General features: G+C 53.9%; 1 protein-coding gene across 1 annotated transcript in view; it reads right to left on the reverse strand.

Moving 5' to 3' along the window:
• LOC138821914 (anoctamin-2-like) overlaps window positions 1-17,500 on the reverse strand; it is a 124,892-nt gene that overhangs the window by 98,322 nt on the left and 9,070 nt on the right. Inside the window, 4 exon segments of the mRNA XM_070014362.1 lie at window positions 579-634; window positions 10,049-10,100; window positions 13,343-13,397; window positions 13,796-13,947. Coding sequence (XP_069870463.1) covers window positions 579-634; window positions 10,049-10,100; window positions 13,343-13,397; window positions 13,796-13,947 — 315 coding nt within the window.

The following is a 17,500-nucleotide window of genomic DNA, read 5'->3' on the forward strand; positions in this document are numbered from 1 at the left end:
CCTCCCCTCCTCTTCTTCCTCCTCCTCTTCCTCCTCCTCCCCTCTTCCTCCTCCTCCTCCTCCTCCCTCCTCTTCCTCCTCCTCTCTTCCTCCTCTCCTCCTTTTTCTTCTTCCTCCTCTTCTTCCTCCTCCTCCTCTTCCTCCTCCTCCTCTCTTCTTCCTCCTCCTCCTCTCCTCCTCCTCCCCTCTTCCTCCCCTCCTCCTCCCCTCTTCCTCCTCCCCTCCTCTTCCTCCACTCCTCCTCCCCCTCCCCCTCCTCTGAGGTAACCCTCACGTAAAGACCTCCTCTGCAGCCTTTCCTGGCACCTCTGCCCGCAGAGACCCAGCCCATGACCGGGCAGCATGTAAAGGGCTGGCGGCCCATGGCTTGGAAAGCAGCCTAGCAGCCGGCCCCAGCGGCTCCTGCCTGGCATCCCAGCGACTCAGGAGAGACTGAGATCTGAGGATCCCCGGTTCAAAGCCAGCCCGGGAAGGAAAGCGTGTGAGCCTCTGATCTCCAATGAACCACCACAATAAATAAATAAATAACTCGAATCCTGAAGGGGAACCGAGGGGAACAGACAAGCAGCGGTACTTACATCATGAAGCGGGTAGGCAGCCTCGTAGACATTGTTTGCAATCAGAGAGTTAATGCCTACGGAAGAAGAGAACAGAGGATTGGTCGCTCTGGGGCCAGGGTTCCCTCAGCCCACCGTGGTGGTGGACATTAACCCCTGCACCTGCCTCCCGGCTGAGGATCCTCTACAGTCCCTTCCCTATCCCTCCCATCGAGAAGCGAGCGTCTAGCCAATCCTAGTTTACCCAGGAGGCTGAGATCTGAGTGGGGATGGTGGTTCAAAGCCAGCCCCAGCAGGAAAGGTCTGTGAGACTCTTATCTCCAACAAATTACCCCCCAAAAAGAGAAAGGGAGGGAGTCAGACAGAAGTGGAGTTGTGGTTCAAGTGGCAGAGCACCAACCTTGAGCAAGAAAGCTCAAGAGACAGTGTGCCCAGGCCTTGAGTTCAAGCTTCAAGACTGGCACCAAATATAACCATCATCATCACCATCATCACCATCATCATCACCATCATCATCATTCATCACCATCATCATCATCATCACCATCATCACCATCATCACCATTATCATCATCATCATCATCATCATCATCATCACCATCATCATCATCATCATCATCATCACCACCATCATCATCATCATCACCATCATCATCATCATCATCATCATCACCACCATCATCATCATCATCACCATCATCACCATCATCACCATCATCATCATCATCATCATCATCATCATCATCATCATCATCATCATCATCATCATCACCATCATCATCATCATCATCATCATGCTTCAATCCAGGCCCTGAGTTCAAGCTTCAAGACTGGCACCAAATATAACCATCATCATCACCATCATCATCACCATCATCATCATCATCATCACCCATCATCACCATCATCATCACCATCACCATCATCATCATCATCATCATCATCATCATCATCATCATCATCATCACCATCATCATCATCATCACCATCATCATCATCATCATCATCATCATCATCACCATCATCATCATCATCATCTCACCATCATCATCATCATCATCATCATCATCATCATCATCATCATCATCATCATCATCATCACCATCATCATCATGCTTCAATCCCAGGCCCTGAGTTCAAGCTTCAAGACTGGCACCAAATATAACCATCATCATCACCATCATCATCATCATCATCACCATCATCATCATCATCATCACTCACCATCATCATCATCATCATCATCATCATCATCATCATCACCAGCATCATCATCATCATCATCATCATCATCATCATCATCATCATCATCATCATCATCATCATCATCATCATGCTTCAATCCAGGCCCTGAGTTCAAGCTTCAAGACTGGCACCAAATATAACCATCATCATCACCATCACCATCACCATCACCATCACCATCACCATCATCACCATCATCATCAAGCTTTGAAAACAATACTGTCCGTTTCCAGAACACAGAGTGATGCTCTCCATCAGACATTCCCTCTGAGCCTGGCATTCTGTCCCTGTCCTCGGTCAGTGGTCTCCGGCCCAGCAGAAGTACCAGGTGACCCATGGAACGCACTGTGACCCTTTCCCTCCCTGGCGGGCGCTCGACCACCTGAGCCATGCCTCCAACCCCAAGGGGGCTCTCTTTTTTTTAAATCCCAACAGTAGCTTCTATCTATCACTTTGCACCAGAGGGAGTCTAAGGAGTCGAGGCTCAGGTGGGCCTGCCCCGAGCTCCGACTCCACAGCGTCCGTCAGCTCTGTGCAGAGACTCCTATGTCAGAGCCCCGGATGTCCTCTCCATCCTGATTGGCTGTCCCCTCCTGATTGGCTGTCCTCTCCGTCCTGATTGGCTGTCCTCTCCTGACTGGCTGTCCTCTCCTGACTGGCTGTCCTCTCCATCCTGATTGGCTGTCCTGGACCTCTGGCTTCCAGAAGGGAGAGGGCGTCTCCCATCAGAATGCCAGGATCTGGCCATACCAAGGTGGACATTCAGTGCTGGACAGGGCGGGGAGCGGGGAGAGGGGGAGGAGGAGAAGTTTCTAGCATACACGGCGCTTGCACACTCTCATCCCTGAAGGGAACCCCCCCCCCCGGGGCGTCCCGAGGCCCAGAGGTCCTGGCTGGGGATGCAGGAGATCGTGGGGGGCTGGGGGGAGGGGGTTCCCGGAGACACCCCCTCGGGCCAGGCCCCAGCTGCCGGTGGGGTGCTGTGTGACCCCCCAGGGCCTGCAGCTCTTGTGTGTGACTTGAGGCTCCTTCCTTGGCCTGAACATAAAACGAGAGACGTAGCTTTATGAGGGGGAGGGGGAGGGCAGGGGAGCAGACGGAGCAGGGGTGCGGGGGGGGGGGGGGGCTGGATGAGCTGCAGACTTGTTTGACTCACAAAGACTACGGTTTCACTCAGAACATCATTAATCAGTTCAAGAGCCCTAACCGCAGCCATGTGAACTCACCCCCCCCCAGTAATCAAAGGGAGGAGCCCCAAGCTGAGAGCGGATCCGAGGTGGGGGGAGGGAGCGGGGAAGGGGGGATTTAGTTCAAAGCTACCAACAAATAAATAAATAAATAAACGTCCTGTCAACATGGATCGAGCTGAGCCATCCCAGGTGAGTAGAACCCCCACAACCCTGGGCGTCTAGGAGACTGTACCCCAGAACTATCCCCCAATCCTCTGGCTTCACGCCCCATCATCATCTCACTACGGTGTATAAACTCCCCAACAAAAAAGGCCTGGGAAAGAGAAGCAGGTGCCGGGCACCGGTGGCTCCCGCCTGTCATCCCAGCAACTCAGGAGGCTGAGATGTGAAGATCGAGGTTCAAAGCCAGCCCGAGTGGAAAAGTCCATGAGACTCTTATCTGCAGTGAACCTCCAGAAAACTGGAGGTGGAGCTGTGGTTCAAAGTGGTAGAGCGCCAGCCTTGAGCAAAAAGAACTCAGGACAGTGCCCAGGCCCTGAGTTCAAGCCCTAGGACTGGCAAAATAACTAGACAGACAGATAGATACAAAGATAGATACAAAGACAGACAGACACATAGATACATAGACAGATACATAGATAGAAAGACAGATACATAAATATATACATACATGCATACATATGTAGATAGATGCTTAGATACATAGATACTTAGATACATATAGATACTTAGATACATAGAGATATAGATACATAGATACTTAGCTACATAGATATATAGATACCTAGATAGATACATAGATACCTAGATAGATACTTAGATACATAGATACCTAGATAGATACATGGATACCTAGATAGATACTTAGATAGTTATATAGATACCTAGATACTTAGATACATAGATACATATATAGACACATAGATACGTAGACAGATACACAGACACTTAGATACATAGATATATAGATACCTAGATAGACACTTAGATACATAGATACCTAGATAGATACTTAGATACGTAGATAGATAGATACCTAGATAGATACTTAGATACATATATATATATAGACACATAGATACGTAGACAGATACATAGACACTTAGATACATAGATACATAGATAGATAAAAATTGTTAAAGAGGAGCCGATATTTAACCTCATTTCCAGCTCCTGATAATTCTCAACTTCGCTTAGCACAGTGGCAAAAATGTCTCAAAATATTCCACACCAGATCCCACCCCACACCCCGCCCCCCAAATAAACTCTCATTAGGGTCTAAAACTCTGTAGTAGCATCTGCATCTCAAATAACTGGTCTGTGCCCTGCCCAGCCTACAACAAGCACCCAGCTTCACTCTCTACACAGTACCAAGGTCAAAGGGCACACCTCTCAGCCCAATCTCAGAGTGCTGACTTCACTTCTGGGGCACAGGGAGTCACAGTGTTCGGGGTTCTTGGCCCAGACGACACCAGTGGCTCCCGCCTGTCATCCCAGCTACTCAGGAGGCTGAGATCTGAGGATCACAGTTCAAAGCCAGCCATGGGCAGGAAAGTCCATGAGACTCTGATCTCCCATGAACCACCAGAAAACTGGAAGTGGAGCTGTGGCTCAAATGGTAGAGCGCCAGCCTTGAGTGAAAGAGCTCAGGGACAAACCCTAGGCCCTGAGTTCAAGGCCCAGGACCAGCATTTAAAAAAAAAAAATTCAGGTTGTCCTGATGTACCAAGATGTCCCTGCAGGACTGGATGGGGCACCACCAAGATCCTAAAGGCTGGGGGGGAGGGGGAAGGGGGAGGAAGGAGCCACTGAGCATCAGCCCCTCACCCCCAACTCACCCAGGGCCAGTGGGTCCTGGGGCGGGGGAGCCTCTCCCTCCATCCTCAGACTTCAGAGGGCAGGATTCTCCTCCCCTCCCCCAAACGCGCATGGAGAGCCAGTTGAAAGAAGAAAATAATCAAACGTTTTGTTTTGGTTCTTTTTAAAAGAGAGAGAGAGAGAGAGACCCTGCTTTGAAAATTGAAATTCAGATTTTTTTTCCCCTTTCCTTTTTAGCAAAAAATAAAAAAAGAGGAGGGGGGGTGTTAATTGGTTCCATCAGGAGCCATCCATTCGGCCATAATATCAAACCTGTTTTTCTTTTTCTTTTTCCGTGTTTGTTGTCGGTGGTGGGGCTTGAACTCAGGGCCTGGGCGCTGTCCCTGAGCTCTTTCGCTCAAGGCTGGCGCTCTACCCCTTGAGCCACAGCGCCACTTCTGGATGGGGTTTTTTTTTGTTGGCTCACTGGAGATCAGAGTCTCATGGACTTTCCTGCCCAGGGTTAGCTTCAAATCACGATCCTCAGATCTCAGCCTCCTGAGTAGCTGGGATGACAGGCAGGAGCCACGGTGCCCGGCCAAACATGTTTTCTTGAGATGGCATCTCTAGTCTCTCTCCCTTTGGGGGTTATAAGGTTGTACGCGAGAGGGAGAGGAAATGAACAACCAAGTTTGTGTCCCACTGAGTCTGGAACAAGGGGCCGAGGAGAAGTTACAAAGCTCTAAGGATTGTTTGCCCCAGTCCCCAAAGAGAACCAGAGTCTCCACTCCCACAAAGCGTGGCCTATGATGGCTGACTCCCCCCGCCCCAAGTTCCAGGCCCACCTCCACTGCCCGTTCCCTACCACCCCCCAAGAAAAAGCTCCGAGTCCTCACAGCTCAGCCTGCACAGACCCCCAACTCCACTCGACATGATACCTCCAGGCCCACCATGGTTATTCTCCTCCACACCCAGAGACATTGCTGTGGGAGGGGGGCCAGAAACAGCACCCCAACTATGCAAACTCCAAAACAGGAAGGAGATGGTTCTAGGATTTTATCATCCAAAAAGAAACCCCAATGCCCAGGCGTGTACCTTCAGAGGCCCAAAGCAAAACAACCAAAGCATAGTTTACGGTCTGCTCCAACCCCCCCAAAGAAAAGTCTCTTTCAAAGGGCAGGGTGACCCGACCCCACCAAACTCAAAGGCAAACTTTGGGCCTCTGGGACAGGTACTTAAGAGACGTGGTGCCATCCTCCCGAGACCGCCATTTGGTTTTAATTCCTCCCCCTGGCAGAGCGGACCTGGGTTCCCTCCTCGGCCCACTTTTATCCCCGTCTTCCAGCCGGACGTAAATGAAACCAGAACGCCCAGCCGGTGCGTTCAACAGAGACTATATTCACCCATCACCAAATTGTCTTGACGTGTGCTTAATGACTTAAATGCCTTTAATCCCGGAGCCCTTTTTCTTCTAACAAAATGTAAACCAGTTCGGCTGGTTGAATGACAAACCAGATGTTGACGGCCTCTTGTCTGGCGTGTCTCTGGCTCTGGTCAAAATAATGAAGACGTCGGTCTCCCAAGCAGAGAAGGAGATGTCCAAAGCACACATTTGTTTAAATGCTCTCTCTCTCTCTCACACACACACACACAAACACACACACACACACAGAGGTCCATGAGAACGTAGTTCCATCCAGCCATCGTTTTCTGTCCGTGCAAGGAAAATATTAACTTAAGAGCAAGGAAACGCTGTATCCTCTTATGCTACGTTCAGGCATGCCTGTGCTTTCTTGGAGGGTTGAGCACCCTTTCAAGATGGCGGATGGAGAATAAAGTCTCAGGGCCCTGACAGTGATCCAGGAGGCCATGTTGAGGCTCTGCCACGTTTGTGATCACCCGCACGCCTTCTCCGTCACCGGGTGGCCCCTGTGTGCAAATGTTTGGGCTCTGTCTCTGAACGGGGCTTGTGCATTGGCCCCCAGCCCCTCGCCTCCGCAGGGCTGGGTGTGAGGGACAGGCTGAGCACACTTCTCAAGGTCGCTGGGGAGGAGAGCTAGAAGGTCCAAAGGGGGCCCTCACCAAACGCAGCGCACCCTGCTCCTCCAAGGCCCAATCCTCTGGCTGTGACTCTTTTAGTCTAATTTTGACCCTCTTCAAAGAGAAGGAGGAAGGAAGGAAGGAAGGAAGGAAGGAAGGAAGGAAGGAAGGAAGGAAGGAAGGAAGGAAGGAAGGAAGGAAGGAAGGAAGGAAGGAGGGAGGGAGGGAGGGAAAGGAGGGAGGGAGGAAGGGAGGAAGGAAGAAAGGGAGGAAGGAAGAAAGGAAGGAAGGAAGGAAGGAAGGAAGTTAGGTCCTGGGACTTGAATTCAGGGCCTAGGCTCTGTCCCTGAGCTCCTTTTGCTCAAAGCTGGTGCTCTACCTCTTGAACCACAGAACCACCTTTGGTTTTTGGTGGTTCTTTGGAGATAAGAATCTCATGAACTGTCTTACATGGTCTGGCTCTGAATCACAAGCCTCAGATCTCAGCCTCCTGAGTAGCTGGGATGACAGGCGGGAGACACCAGCTCCTGGCTCTTTCACTCACACACACACACACACACACACACACACACACACACACACACACTCACACACACACATATACATTTCTGTTATCTTTAAGTAGTTGTACAAAAGGATTTCGAGCCAACATGCCAATTTACGAGTGCAATCCATCTTGACTACTAATGCTTTGGTAATCCTTGAAGAGACATAAAACTAGATTTTTTTTTAACGCGTATGGTTGGTGCTGAAGCTTGAACTCGGGGCCTGGAAGCTGTCCCTGAGGTTTTTGTTTTGGTTTGGCTTTTGTTGTTGTTGTTTGCTCCAGGATGGTGCTCTACCACTTGAGACACAGCTCCACTTCCAGCTTTTTGATTGCTCACTGGAGAGAAGAGTCTCACAGACTTATCTGTCCAGCCTGGCTTTGAACCATCACCCTCAGATCTCAGCCTCCTGAGTAGCTGGGATTATAGGCCTGAGCCACTGGCACCCAGCTAAAACTACATTGTTAAGGATGAGGCTGGAGTTATTCAGAAAGGCTTATTTGTGTAGAGCATACACGTAGACCTAGTGTAGATAGGAAAGCAGGGCTAGAACTCTCGTGGAAGGTTCTGGAAAGATTTCTATCCTGCCAGCAGAGAAAGCCGACGTGGCTGGCACTCTTCCCTTTTTCTCTTTCGATCAGAGATACATTTTCAGCTCAACTAAAGAAACTCCAAGCATCTCTGGTTTGAATATGTGTTTTCTATTTTTTGCCCCCCTTTCTTATATATATATTTTTTGGACATTCTATTTTAATTTGTGCTTTTCCTGGTTCTTATTTTCTAATTTATTATTTATATTAGGCTGTTTTATTGTTTTTCTTGTAAGCCACCTCAGAAACTTCGTGGAACAAGGCAGAAACATAAATAAATAACATCCGTGCGTACCACTTTGCGGCGAGGTTCCTGCCTTGCAGGACTGTGCATTTGGTTGCCATGTTTTGTCTACGAGGGGACTTAAGAAAGGTGTGGGTATTAATTAAATGGAAGCAGCACTGAAGTATTATTAGCTTCTCCATCTCTCCTCCCCCCTCCTTTTTGTTTTTCTTAAAATGGGGACAGCGAGAAAGAGAACAAAGCTTTTTACCAATGGATCGCTAAAAGATGACCACGGAAGGCGAGCCACGGTTGAGCATCAGTGAAAACTCCTACAACGCCGGAACAGCCCTGCCCTCTTCTCTTCTTTCTATGAGGCCCCAGAACTCAGGGGGGCATTGAAGCCATTTACACTGCTCATCCGCCTTTTATAAGAGCACAGAGAAGCAGGAGGCCAGTGGCTCCCGCCTGCCAGCCCAGCTACTCGGGAGGCTGAGATCTGAGGATCACGGTTCAAGGCCAGCCCGGGTCGGAAAGTCTGAGAGACTCTCATCTCCCGCGAACCACTCAGAAAAAGCCAGAAGTGGCACAAAAGCTCCAGGATAACTCAGGCCCTGAGTTCAAATCCCAGCGCCAGCACCAAACACAGAACGAAACAAACAAATGAAGAGCAGAGAGGAGGACAGTAAAATCTAAATTCACCCGGTCTCTAGGATTCCCATTGTCACGCGCACTTCCTGGGCCGGTGCCGTTTCCGACCTGTGGTAAGTGTGTCGCGGGGCTGAGCCGGGGCTTGAGTTCGACACGCCGAGGGGAACTCAGTCTTGGGGCTTTCCCTGGCTGAGGGGCAGAGTTCATAGGCCCATCGTCACAACGTGAGTCTGTCACGGGCCACTGCCGTACGATCTGCAGACGTTATGAAGACCCATGCCACCTCTACCCCCCCCAACAGCCTCTCAAAGGCAAAGAGGCGGGGGAGGGGATAACTGTGGCCAGAGTACATGGGTTCTAGACCCGCTCCTGACAGTCCCAACTCTGGGCATGGCCTGGTGGGGGTGGTGAGCCATCTTCCAGTGTCCGTGTGAAACCCGAGACCAGAATTCCTGACACTCCCAATAGTTCCCTGGGACCTACATTAAAACGTGTGTGTGTGTGTGTGTGTGTGTGTGTGTGTGTGTGTGTGTGTGTGTGTGCACACATGTGTTCCAGTCCTGGGTCTTGAACTCGGGGCCTGGGTGCTGTCCCTCAGCTCTTCAGCTCCAGGCTGGCGCTCTACCACTTGAGCCACAGCACCACGTCCGCTTTTCTTGTGGTTTTTAGGAGATCAGAGTCTCACGGCCTTTCCTGCCCTAGCTGGCTTTGAACCCTGATCCTCGGCTCTCGGCCTCTCCTGAGTGGCCGGGATGGCAGGCGGGAGCCACCGGTGCCTGCCACTGGGAGACCTTTTTTGGGCGGGGAACCTCGAGCTCTTGTAAAACCCTCATCCCTCATCAGATCATGGGATTCAAAGCAACTCCACGAAGTAGCCGGGAATGAGACCGGTTGGGCAGCTGTGTAGCACCGCCCAGGTACCAGCTCCACCTGCGTCACGACTCTATCCCAGCTCATTTACCCGTACGTCTCTCTCGGAGGGGTCTGGGCTCTCCTGTCTCAGCCTCCCCAGCAGCTGGGATTACAGGCGTGAGCAGCTGGCCCCTGGCCGCTTTCCTGACTTTAAAATAGCATCTTGCTTTTTGCCCCACCCGGCTTGGACTGCGATCCTCCTATTCGTACTTCTGATGTAGCTGGAAGGACAGTGTTCCTTCGGGCTGTGGCCCCAGCGGTGGGGGGGGGGGGGCCCCGGGGAGGGGGCCGCACTTACCCATCGTGTTGTTGGCTCGGGAGCAGGCTGTGCGCTTCAAGATCTCGTGGACCTGAAAGCGAATCACAGGGGAGCTGTGAGTGTCTGCACCGGCCGCGTGCCTCAGGGCTGCTGCCTGGAGTGCGGACTTGAATGAAATAGAATTGAAAGCCAAAAACTGTGGTGTCTGGGCCCAAGGGAAGGAAGGGGGAGAGAGAGAGAGAGAGAGAGAAAGAGACAGAGACAGAGACAGAGACAGAGACAGAGAGACAGATAGACAGAGACAGAGAGACAGAGAGAGAGAGACAGACAGAGACAGAGACAGAGACAGAGAGACGGACAGAGACAGAGAGACAGAGACAGAGACAGAGAGACAGACAGAGACAGAGAGACAGACAGAGACAGAGAGAGAGACAGAGACAGAGAGACAGACAGAGACAGAGAGACAGAGAGACAGAGACAGAGACAGAGACAGAGAGACAGAGACGGAGAGACAGAGACAGAGACAGAGAGACAGAGAGACAGAGACAGAGACAGACAGAGACAGAGAGACAGAGAGACAGAGACAGAGAACAGACAGACAGAAACAGAGACAGAGAGACAGAGCGCCAGGCATGTGCTGGTCCCAGGGAACCGTCTGTCAAACCCACTGAAACCTGACCACTCAGGAAGCAAAGGATTGTGGGCTCACGTGCCACCCCACTCCCCAAATCGCCGATCGATAGGGGACTATGAGTCGTCCGCAGCCCCCAGGGAGGAGGCAGAGGCCAGCAGACGGGAGCAGGGACACAGCCGTCCCCGCCACCGGCGCTGGGTCTGCCCCCCACGTGGGTGACGGGTGTGGAGACCGAGCAGAGGCTGGGGTCCCCCGAAAGGGCGTGCTGCAGGGCAGGGGGGGGGGCTGGCAGAACATTCCAGAACATCAGGGATGGTATGTAAAGCTGATGAGCAACTTTTTTTTTTTTTTTTTGCCTCCTTCATGAGTGTGAAGCCCAAGCCGGGCTATAAATCCACGCTGCGTACGGTGGTCAGACACCCACAAAGGGGAGCAAAGGGCAGGGTTCAGAGGTGAGAGGTCAGCAAACACCTAGGACAGAATAAACTCTGGGTCAACACTCAAGGCTCAGGCTGAGCAGGTGGCTCAGTGGTAGAGCGTTTGCCTCGCATGCATGAAGCCCTGGGTTCGATTCCTCAGCACCACATAAGCAGAAAAAAGCCGAAGTGGCGCTGTGGCTCAAGTGGTAGAGCGCCAGCCTTGAGCTGAAGAGCTGAGGGACAGCGCCCAGGCCCAGAGTTCAAGCTCCATGACAGAAAGGAAAGGAAGGAAGGAAGGAAGGAAGGAAGGAAGGAAGGAAGGAAGGAAGGAAGGAAGGAAGGAAGAGAAGAAAGAAGGGAGGAAGGGAGGGAGGGAAGGAAGGAAGGAAGGAAGGAAGGAAGGAAGGAAGGAAGGAAGGAAGGAAGGAAGGAAGGAAGGGAGAGGAAAGGAAGGAGGGAGGGAGGGAAGGAAGGAAGGACTCTCAAGGCTCTTTCTTCCCTTCCCACACCATAGAGGCTGAGGAAAAGGGCCGAGGGAGAAGGAAGAAGCTTCCAGAAAGGGGCGTGAATGAGAGAGAGGCTGGGTCACCCCGCCATTATTCACTCTCCCATCTTCCAGCCACAGAACGGGGGAGGGAGCGGGCAGAATAAATAACTTCCAGCTCCCCCAGCGTGGAAGGCGGCGCAGTGATGGTAATTAGAAACAGCGTCTGGACGGCTTGGCATTGTTTTACAAGCCCGCTGTAATTATCAAGTAATCTCTACAACACCCCGTTACTCCCAGCCCCGCCCTCCCGGCCTGACCCCCTACCAACATGGGGGGGGGGCGGGGGGACCCCACCAGGGTGAGATTGAATTGATTCCTAATGGCATGAAAGAGAAATAAAAGGGGACGAAGTTCACGCCTTTATTTTTTGTCCTTCATGGGGCTTGAACTCTGGGCCTGGGCGCTGTCCCTCAGCTCTTCAGCTCCAGGCTGGCGCTCTACCACTTGAGCCACAGCGCCACTTCCGGTTTTTGGGTGGTTCCTTGGAGATCAGAGTCTCATGGACTTTCCTGCCCGGGCTGGCTTTGAACCACAATCCTCAGATCTCAGCCTCCTGAGGAGCTGGGATGCCAGGCGGGAGCCACCCATGCCCAGCCACACAGCTTTTCTAAAGGAAATAATGCATCCGATCTTATCCCCAATGGTGGCAAACCCTGTGATTCTTGGCGGTGGGCACTGAGAGACGAGAAAATTCCGGGAGGATACGAGGGTCCCCGCGGATCGGGTGGGGTTTGCTCTTAACCCCGGTTCTGACACTAACAAGGCCCATGGGTTTTCTTGCCAGTGCATCGCTTGTCAGTTGCTCTGTGTCCTCATCGGCGGCTCCCGCCTGTCATCCCAGCTACTCAGGAGGCTGAGATCCGAGGATCGTGGTTCGAGGCCAGCCCGGGCAGGAAAGTCTGTGAGACTCTGATCTCCCAGGAACCACCAGAAAGCCGGAAGTGGCGCTGTGGCTCAGGTGGTAGAGCGCCAGCCTTGAGCTGAAGAGCTGAGGGACAGCGCCCAGGCCCTGAGTTCAAGCCCCACGACTGACAGAAAGAAAAGCCAAGGCAGTCACCAACGTTTGCAGCCTCTGTGGGGCTGAAGACAAAACATTGCTTGTTTTTGGTGATCTTGACGTCAAGGGAACTTTGTTGTTTGCTGTTCCTTGTGCTACAGGGAAGGGCAGTGGGCTCTCTGTTGCTAGGCAACAACAAGCCACTAAGGATGCTCCCAGAGACAGAGAGACAGAGACAGACAGAGAGAGAGACAGAGAGAGACAGAGACAGACAGAGACAGAGAGACAGACAGAGACAGAGAGAGACAGAGACAGAGACAGACAGAGACAGACAGAGACAGAGAGACAGACAGAGACAGAGACAGAGACAGAGACAGACAGAGAGAGAGAGACAGAGACAGACAGAGACAGAGACAGAGAGAGACAGAGACAGAGAGAGACAGAGACAGAGACAGAGAGACAGAGAGAGAGACAGACAGAGAGAGAGAGACAGAGACAGACAGAGGCAGAGACAGAGACAGAGACAGAGAGAGACAGAGACAGAGAGACAGAGACAGAGACAGAGAGACAGAGAGAGACAGAGAGACAGAGACAGACAGAGGCAGAGAGAGACAGAGACAGACAGACAGACAGACAGACAGAGACAGAGACAGAGAGAGACAGAGACAGAGCGCGCCCCAGCCCGGCCCCGGGAGGCACCCGTCCCCTCCCCCCTCCTGGCCGGGGATTCACTCACGATGCGGCTGCGCGTGGCGTTGTCAAAGAACGTGTCCTTGTCCTGGATGTTGTACCTGCGGACGCCCAGCAGGGACGGGGAGAATGCACCTCCTTCCCTTCGGGCCCCAGGGCCCATCCCTCGCGCGGGGAGGAAAGTCACCTGCCCGGCCCCTGGCTACTGCTATCCCAACCCCGCTGGGCAGAGAAGTGGGGGGGTGGGGGGACCCAGGCCTCGTCCCTCACCGGCCATTGCCTGGCCCTGCACACACACACGCACACGCGCACACACGCACAGGGCTGTGGGAGACAACGCCACTGGGACAGGAGGAAATCAAAGACCCAGAGACAGCTGGGATCTTTTGGGGGCTCAGACGGGACCCGGGGTGGGGGGAGGGCGCTGGTTGGGTGAACCCCTGGGGTTCCTCCCCCCCCGCCCAGGCGTGTGCACACGCACGTGCGTGCGTGCACTCACAGGTACATCTTCTCCCTGGAGAAGGGGTAGGAGAGGTTCTTCATTCGGCTGTGGCTGTGTGTGGGGACCCGGGGCTGCAGCGGGGAGCTGAGCTGCTGCAGGATGGCGTTGAACTTCTTGGTGATGCGACCCCCGGCTTTGATCTCGTACGTCTGCAAGGGGTGGGGAAAGGGAGGTCACCGGCCGTGGGCGCAAGGGCGGGGGGGGCTGGGGAAGGGGGTGGGGTCCCCCCTCAGCCACGGGCACTGATCGGGGTGACGCAGACACAGACACGCGCCGGCGACGCGTCGTATTTCTATTTCTGGGCTAGCTTAAGAGGAAGCTGCGGAAATTATGATGTCCTTCCCTCCCTCCCTCCCTCCCTCCCTCCCTCTCTTCCTCCCCCCTTCCTCCCTTCCTTCCCTCCCTCTTCCTTCCTTCTTTGTGTCCTTCCTTCCCTCCTTCCCTTCCTTCCTTCCTCTCTTGCTCCTTCTTTCCTTTCTTTCATTCTTTTTCTTTTCCTTCCTTCCCTCCCTCCCTCCCACAATCCTTCCCTCCCTCTCTTCCTTCCTTCTTTCCTTCCTTTCTTCTTTCCTTCCCTCCTTCCTTCATTCCTTGTGTCCTTCCTTCCCTCCTTCCTTTTTTCCTTCCTTCCTTCCCTCCTTCCCTCCTTCCTTGTCTCCTTCCTTCCTTCCTTCCCTCCTTCCTTCCTTTCTCTCGCTCCTTCCTTCCTTCCCTCCTGCCTTCCTTTCTCTTGCTCCTTCTTTCCTTTCTTTCATTTTCTTTTCCTTTCTTCCTTCCTCCCCTCCCTCCCTCCCTCCCTCCCTCCCTCCCTTCCTTCTTCTTTCCCTCAACTGAACTCTGAACCCTGCTACATAAGATTTCCACCCAGCCAGGCACACAACAACCCACGCCTGTAATCCGAGCTACTCAGGCGACTGAGATCTGGAGAACCCAGGTTCGAAACCAGCCCAGGTTGAAAGACCCAAGACTCCCAAATGACCAACAAAAAGCTGGACTGGCGCCACGGCTCAAGGAGCGGAGCACCCTGCAAGCACCAAGTGTGAAGCCCTGGTGACGTTCCAACCCCAGCGGCCACAGAACCGAAAGGAGACGAGATCTCTACCTCTTGAGCTACACGGCCCCCACCTCGCATCCCCAAAGCACTAAGTACCTGAGGAGTACTGAGTACCTGAGGAGTACTGAGTACCTGGGGAGTACTGAGTACCTGGGGAGTACTGAGTACCTGGGGAGTACTGAGTACCTGGGGAGTACTGAGTACTTGGGGAGTACTTCGTACAAGCACCAAGCACATCTGCAGGAGCGACGTGAGCTTCGGTGGTTGCTTTTATTCTCACGGCGCCCCGGGGGCTTCTGCCTGCCTCCTTGCTTTGCTGCCCCCCTCGGCGGCACCCCCCCCCAGCCCCAGGCCCCCAGTTCTGGCAGGAGGTGAGCTGAGGATTCCCCAGGCACCCCTGGGCCCCAGTGGGGGTGGGAGCCACCCACTCAGGGAAACAGAGGCAAACCGGTGTGAGACTCCGTGCCAGCTCTTTGATGGGACCAGCATGTGGAAGGCCCAAGCCCCCCTCAGTTAGTTCTGACAGCCACGCCCCAGCCCCCCCGAACCCCAGAACACCACAGCCAGTCTGAGGTGGAAAGAAATCCCCCCAGATTCAGAGCTCCATGAAGAACAGAAGCAGAACTGTGCACACAAACACACACACACACACACACACACACCAAAACACACACTCAGCCCAGGGTTGGGGTGAATGGAGCCCCTTTCTCTCCTGTCCTGGACCTCCCCGGCCTCTCTCTAGTTTTTGTGCCAGTCCTGGGGCTTGAACTCAGGGCCTGGGCGCTGCCCCTCAGCTCTTCAGCTCAAGGCTGGCGCTCTACCCCTTGAACCACAGCGCCACTTCTGGTTTTCTGGTGGTTTATTGGAGATCAGAGTCTCCTGGGCTTTCCTGCTGGGGCTGGCTTTGAACCATGATCCTCAGATCTCAGCCTCCTGAGTGGCTGGGATGACAGGCGGGAGCCACCGGATCCTTTTTTTATTTTTAATCTCCCTTGTGTGGGGTCGGTTTCCCCGGGGAGCCTTCTGCACACGCTCCAATCCCGACCCGCGCCCTCTGTATGCTGGAATGATCGTCTGCACCATGAGCCTGACTGTGGCTTGCTTGTCTTGTCTCTGTCTCTAACCCTCACGTGCCCATCCTTCTGACACGCTGTGGGGTTCAGAGGTCAGGGACCCCCCCCCCCGCTCCCCTACCCCTGCCCGCTCGTGTCCAGCAGGAGTAAGGACACAGCGATGATTATAGACAGTGCGATGCCTCTTGCTCCCTGCTGACCGGAACTTCCTGTGTGGCTCTGGGCAGCACACACACCCTCTCTGCTCCCTCGGCCTCTAACATGACCATGGAGGTGACTCCTGCTTCCTACCAAGATGGAGCCAGAGGCACCAGACTTCCCCTCCTTCCTGAGAAACCCAGACCAGACACGAGCTGTTACAGCTATCAGGATAACAGGACACCGGGAAGCTAAGGACTATGGATGGGAGTTGGACCAGGTACCTCCTGGGATCGCTTCTGGGGGGGGGGGGAGGGAGTGGAAGTGGGAGGAGCTATGCAAATTATGTGCGTGGAGGAGAAGCCACCCTAAGTGTACAGAGAGCAAAGCAGGAAGTGGCTCAGAGGGCAGCAAAGGATATGGGCGTCGGAGGGCCCCACACACACACATTGCAGCACTGGTGTGTGAGATAAACTGCTCCAGGTAGCCGGGAGAGAGAACCCTCTGGAAGGACTGGGAGTTCCACCCATTTCCACCAGACAGGTAGAAAATAGTCCCCATTGTCTGAAAGCAGATGGTCCCAGCCAGCATCAGTGGATAAAGCCATGAGCAGAAAGGTGTGAGAAGGACAATGAACCTGAACAGGGCATCTGGTGGCTCACACCCGTTGAGCAAAGCCCACCCTGGGCAGGAACGCCTAGGAGATTTTCTTATCTCCAGTGAACCAGCAAAAAGCCAGGAGTGGAGGTGTGGCTCAAATGGTAGAGCATTAGCCAACCTTGAGCAGACAGATCGGGCCCCTGAATTCAAACCTCAGGACTGGTACCGATAGGAAAGAAGAGGGAGAGAAAGAAGGAAAGGAGGAGGAGGGGGAGGAGGGGGAGGAGGAGGAGGGGGAGGAGGAGGAGGAGGAGGGGGAGGAGGGGGAGGAGGAGGGGGAGGAGGAGGAGGAGGAGGAGGAGGAGGAAGAGGGGGAGGAGGGGGAGGAGGAAGGGGAGGAGGGGGAGGAGGAGGAAGAGGAGGAGGAGGAGGAGGAGGGGGGAGGAGGAGGGGGGAGGAGGAGGAGGAGGAAGGGGGAGGGGGAGGGGGAGGAGGAGGGGAAGAAGAGGAGGAGGGGGAGGAGGAGGGGGAGGAGGAGGAGGAGGGGGAGGAGGAGGGGGGAGGAGGAGGGGGGAGGAGGAGGGGGAGGAGGGGGAGGGGGAGGAGGAGGAAGGGGAGGGGAGGAGGAGGAGGGGGAGGAGGAGGAGGAAGAGGGGGAGGAGGAGGGGGAGGAGGGGGAGGAGGAGGAGGGGGAGGAGGGGGAGGGGGAGGAGGGGGAGGAGGAGGGGGGAGGAGGAGGAAGAGGGGGAGGGGGAGGAGGAGGGGGAGGAGGAGGAGGAGGGGGAGGGGGAGGAGGAGGGGGAGGAGGAAGAGGGGGAGGGGGAGGAGGAGGAGGAA

The sequence above is a fragment of the Dipodomys merriami genome, unplaced genomic scaffold (assembly GCF_024711535.1).
Source record: "Dipodomys merriami isolate MVZ:Mamm:240054 unplaced genomic scaffold, mDipMer1.0.p SCAF_961, whole genome shotgun sequence".
In the NCBI taxonomy this organism is placed as follows: Eukaryota; Metazoa; Chordata; class Mammalia; order Rodentia; family Heteromyidae; genus Dipodomys; species Dipodomys merriami.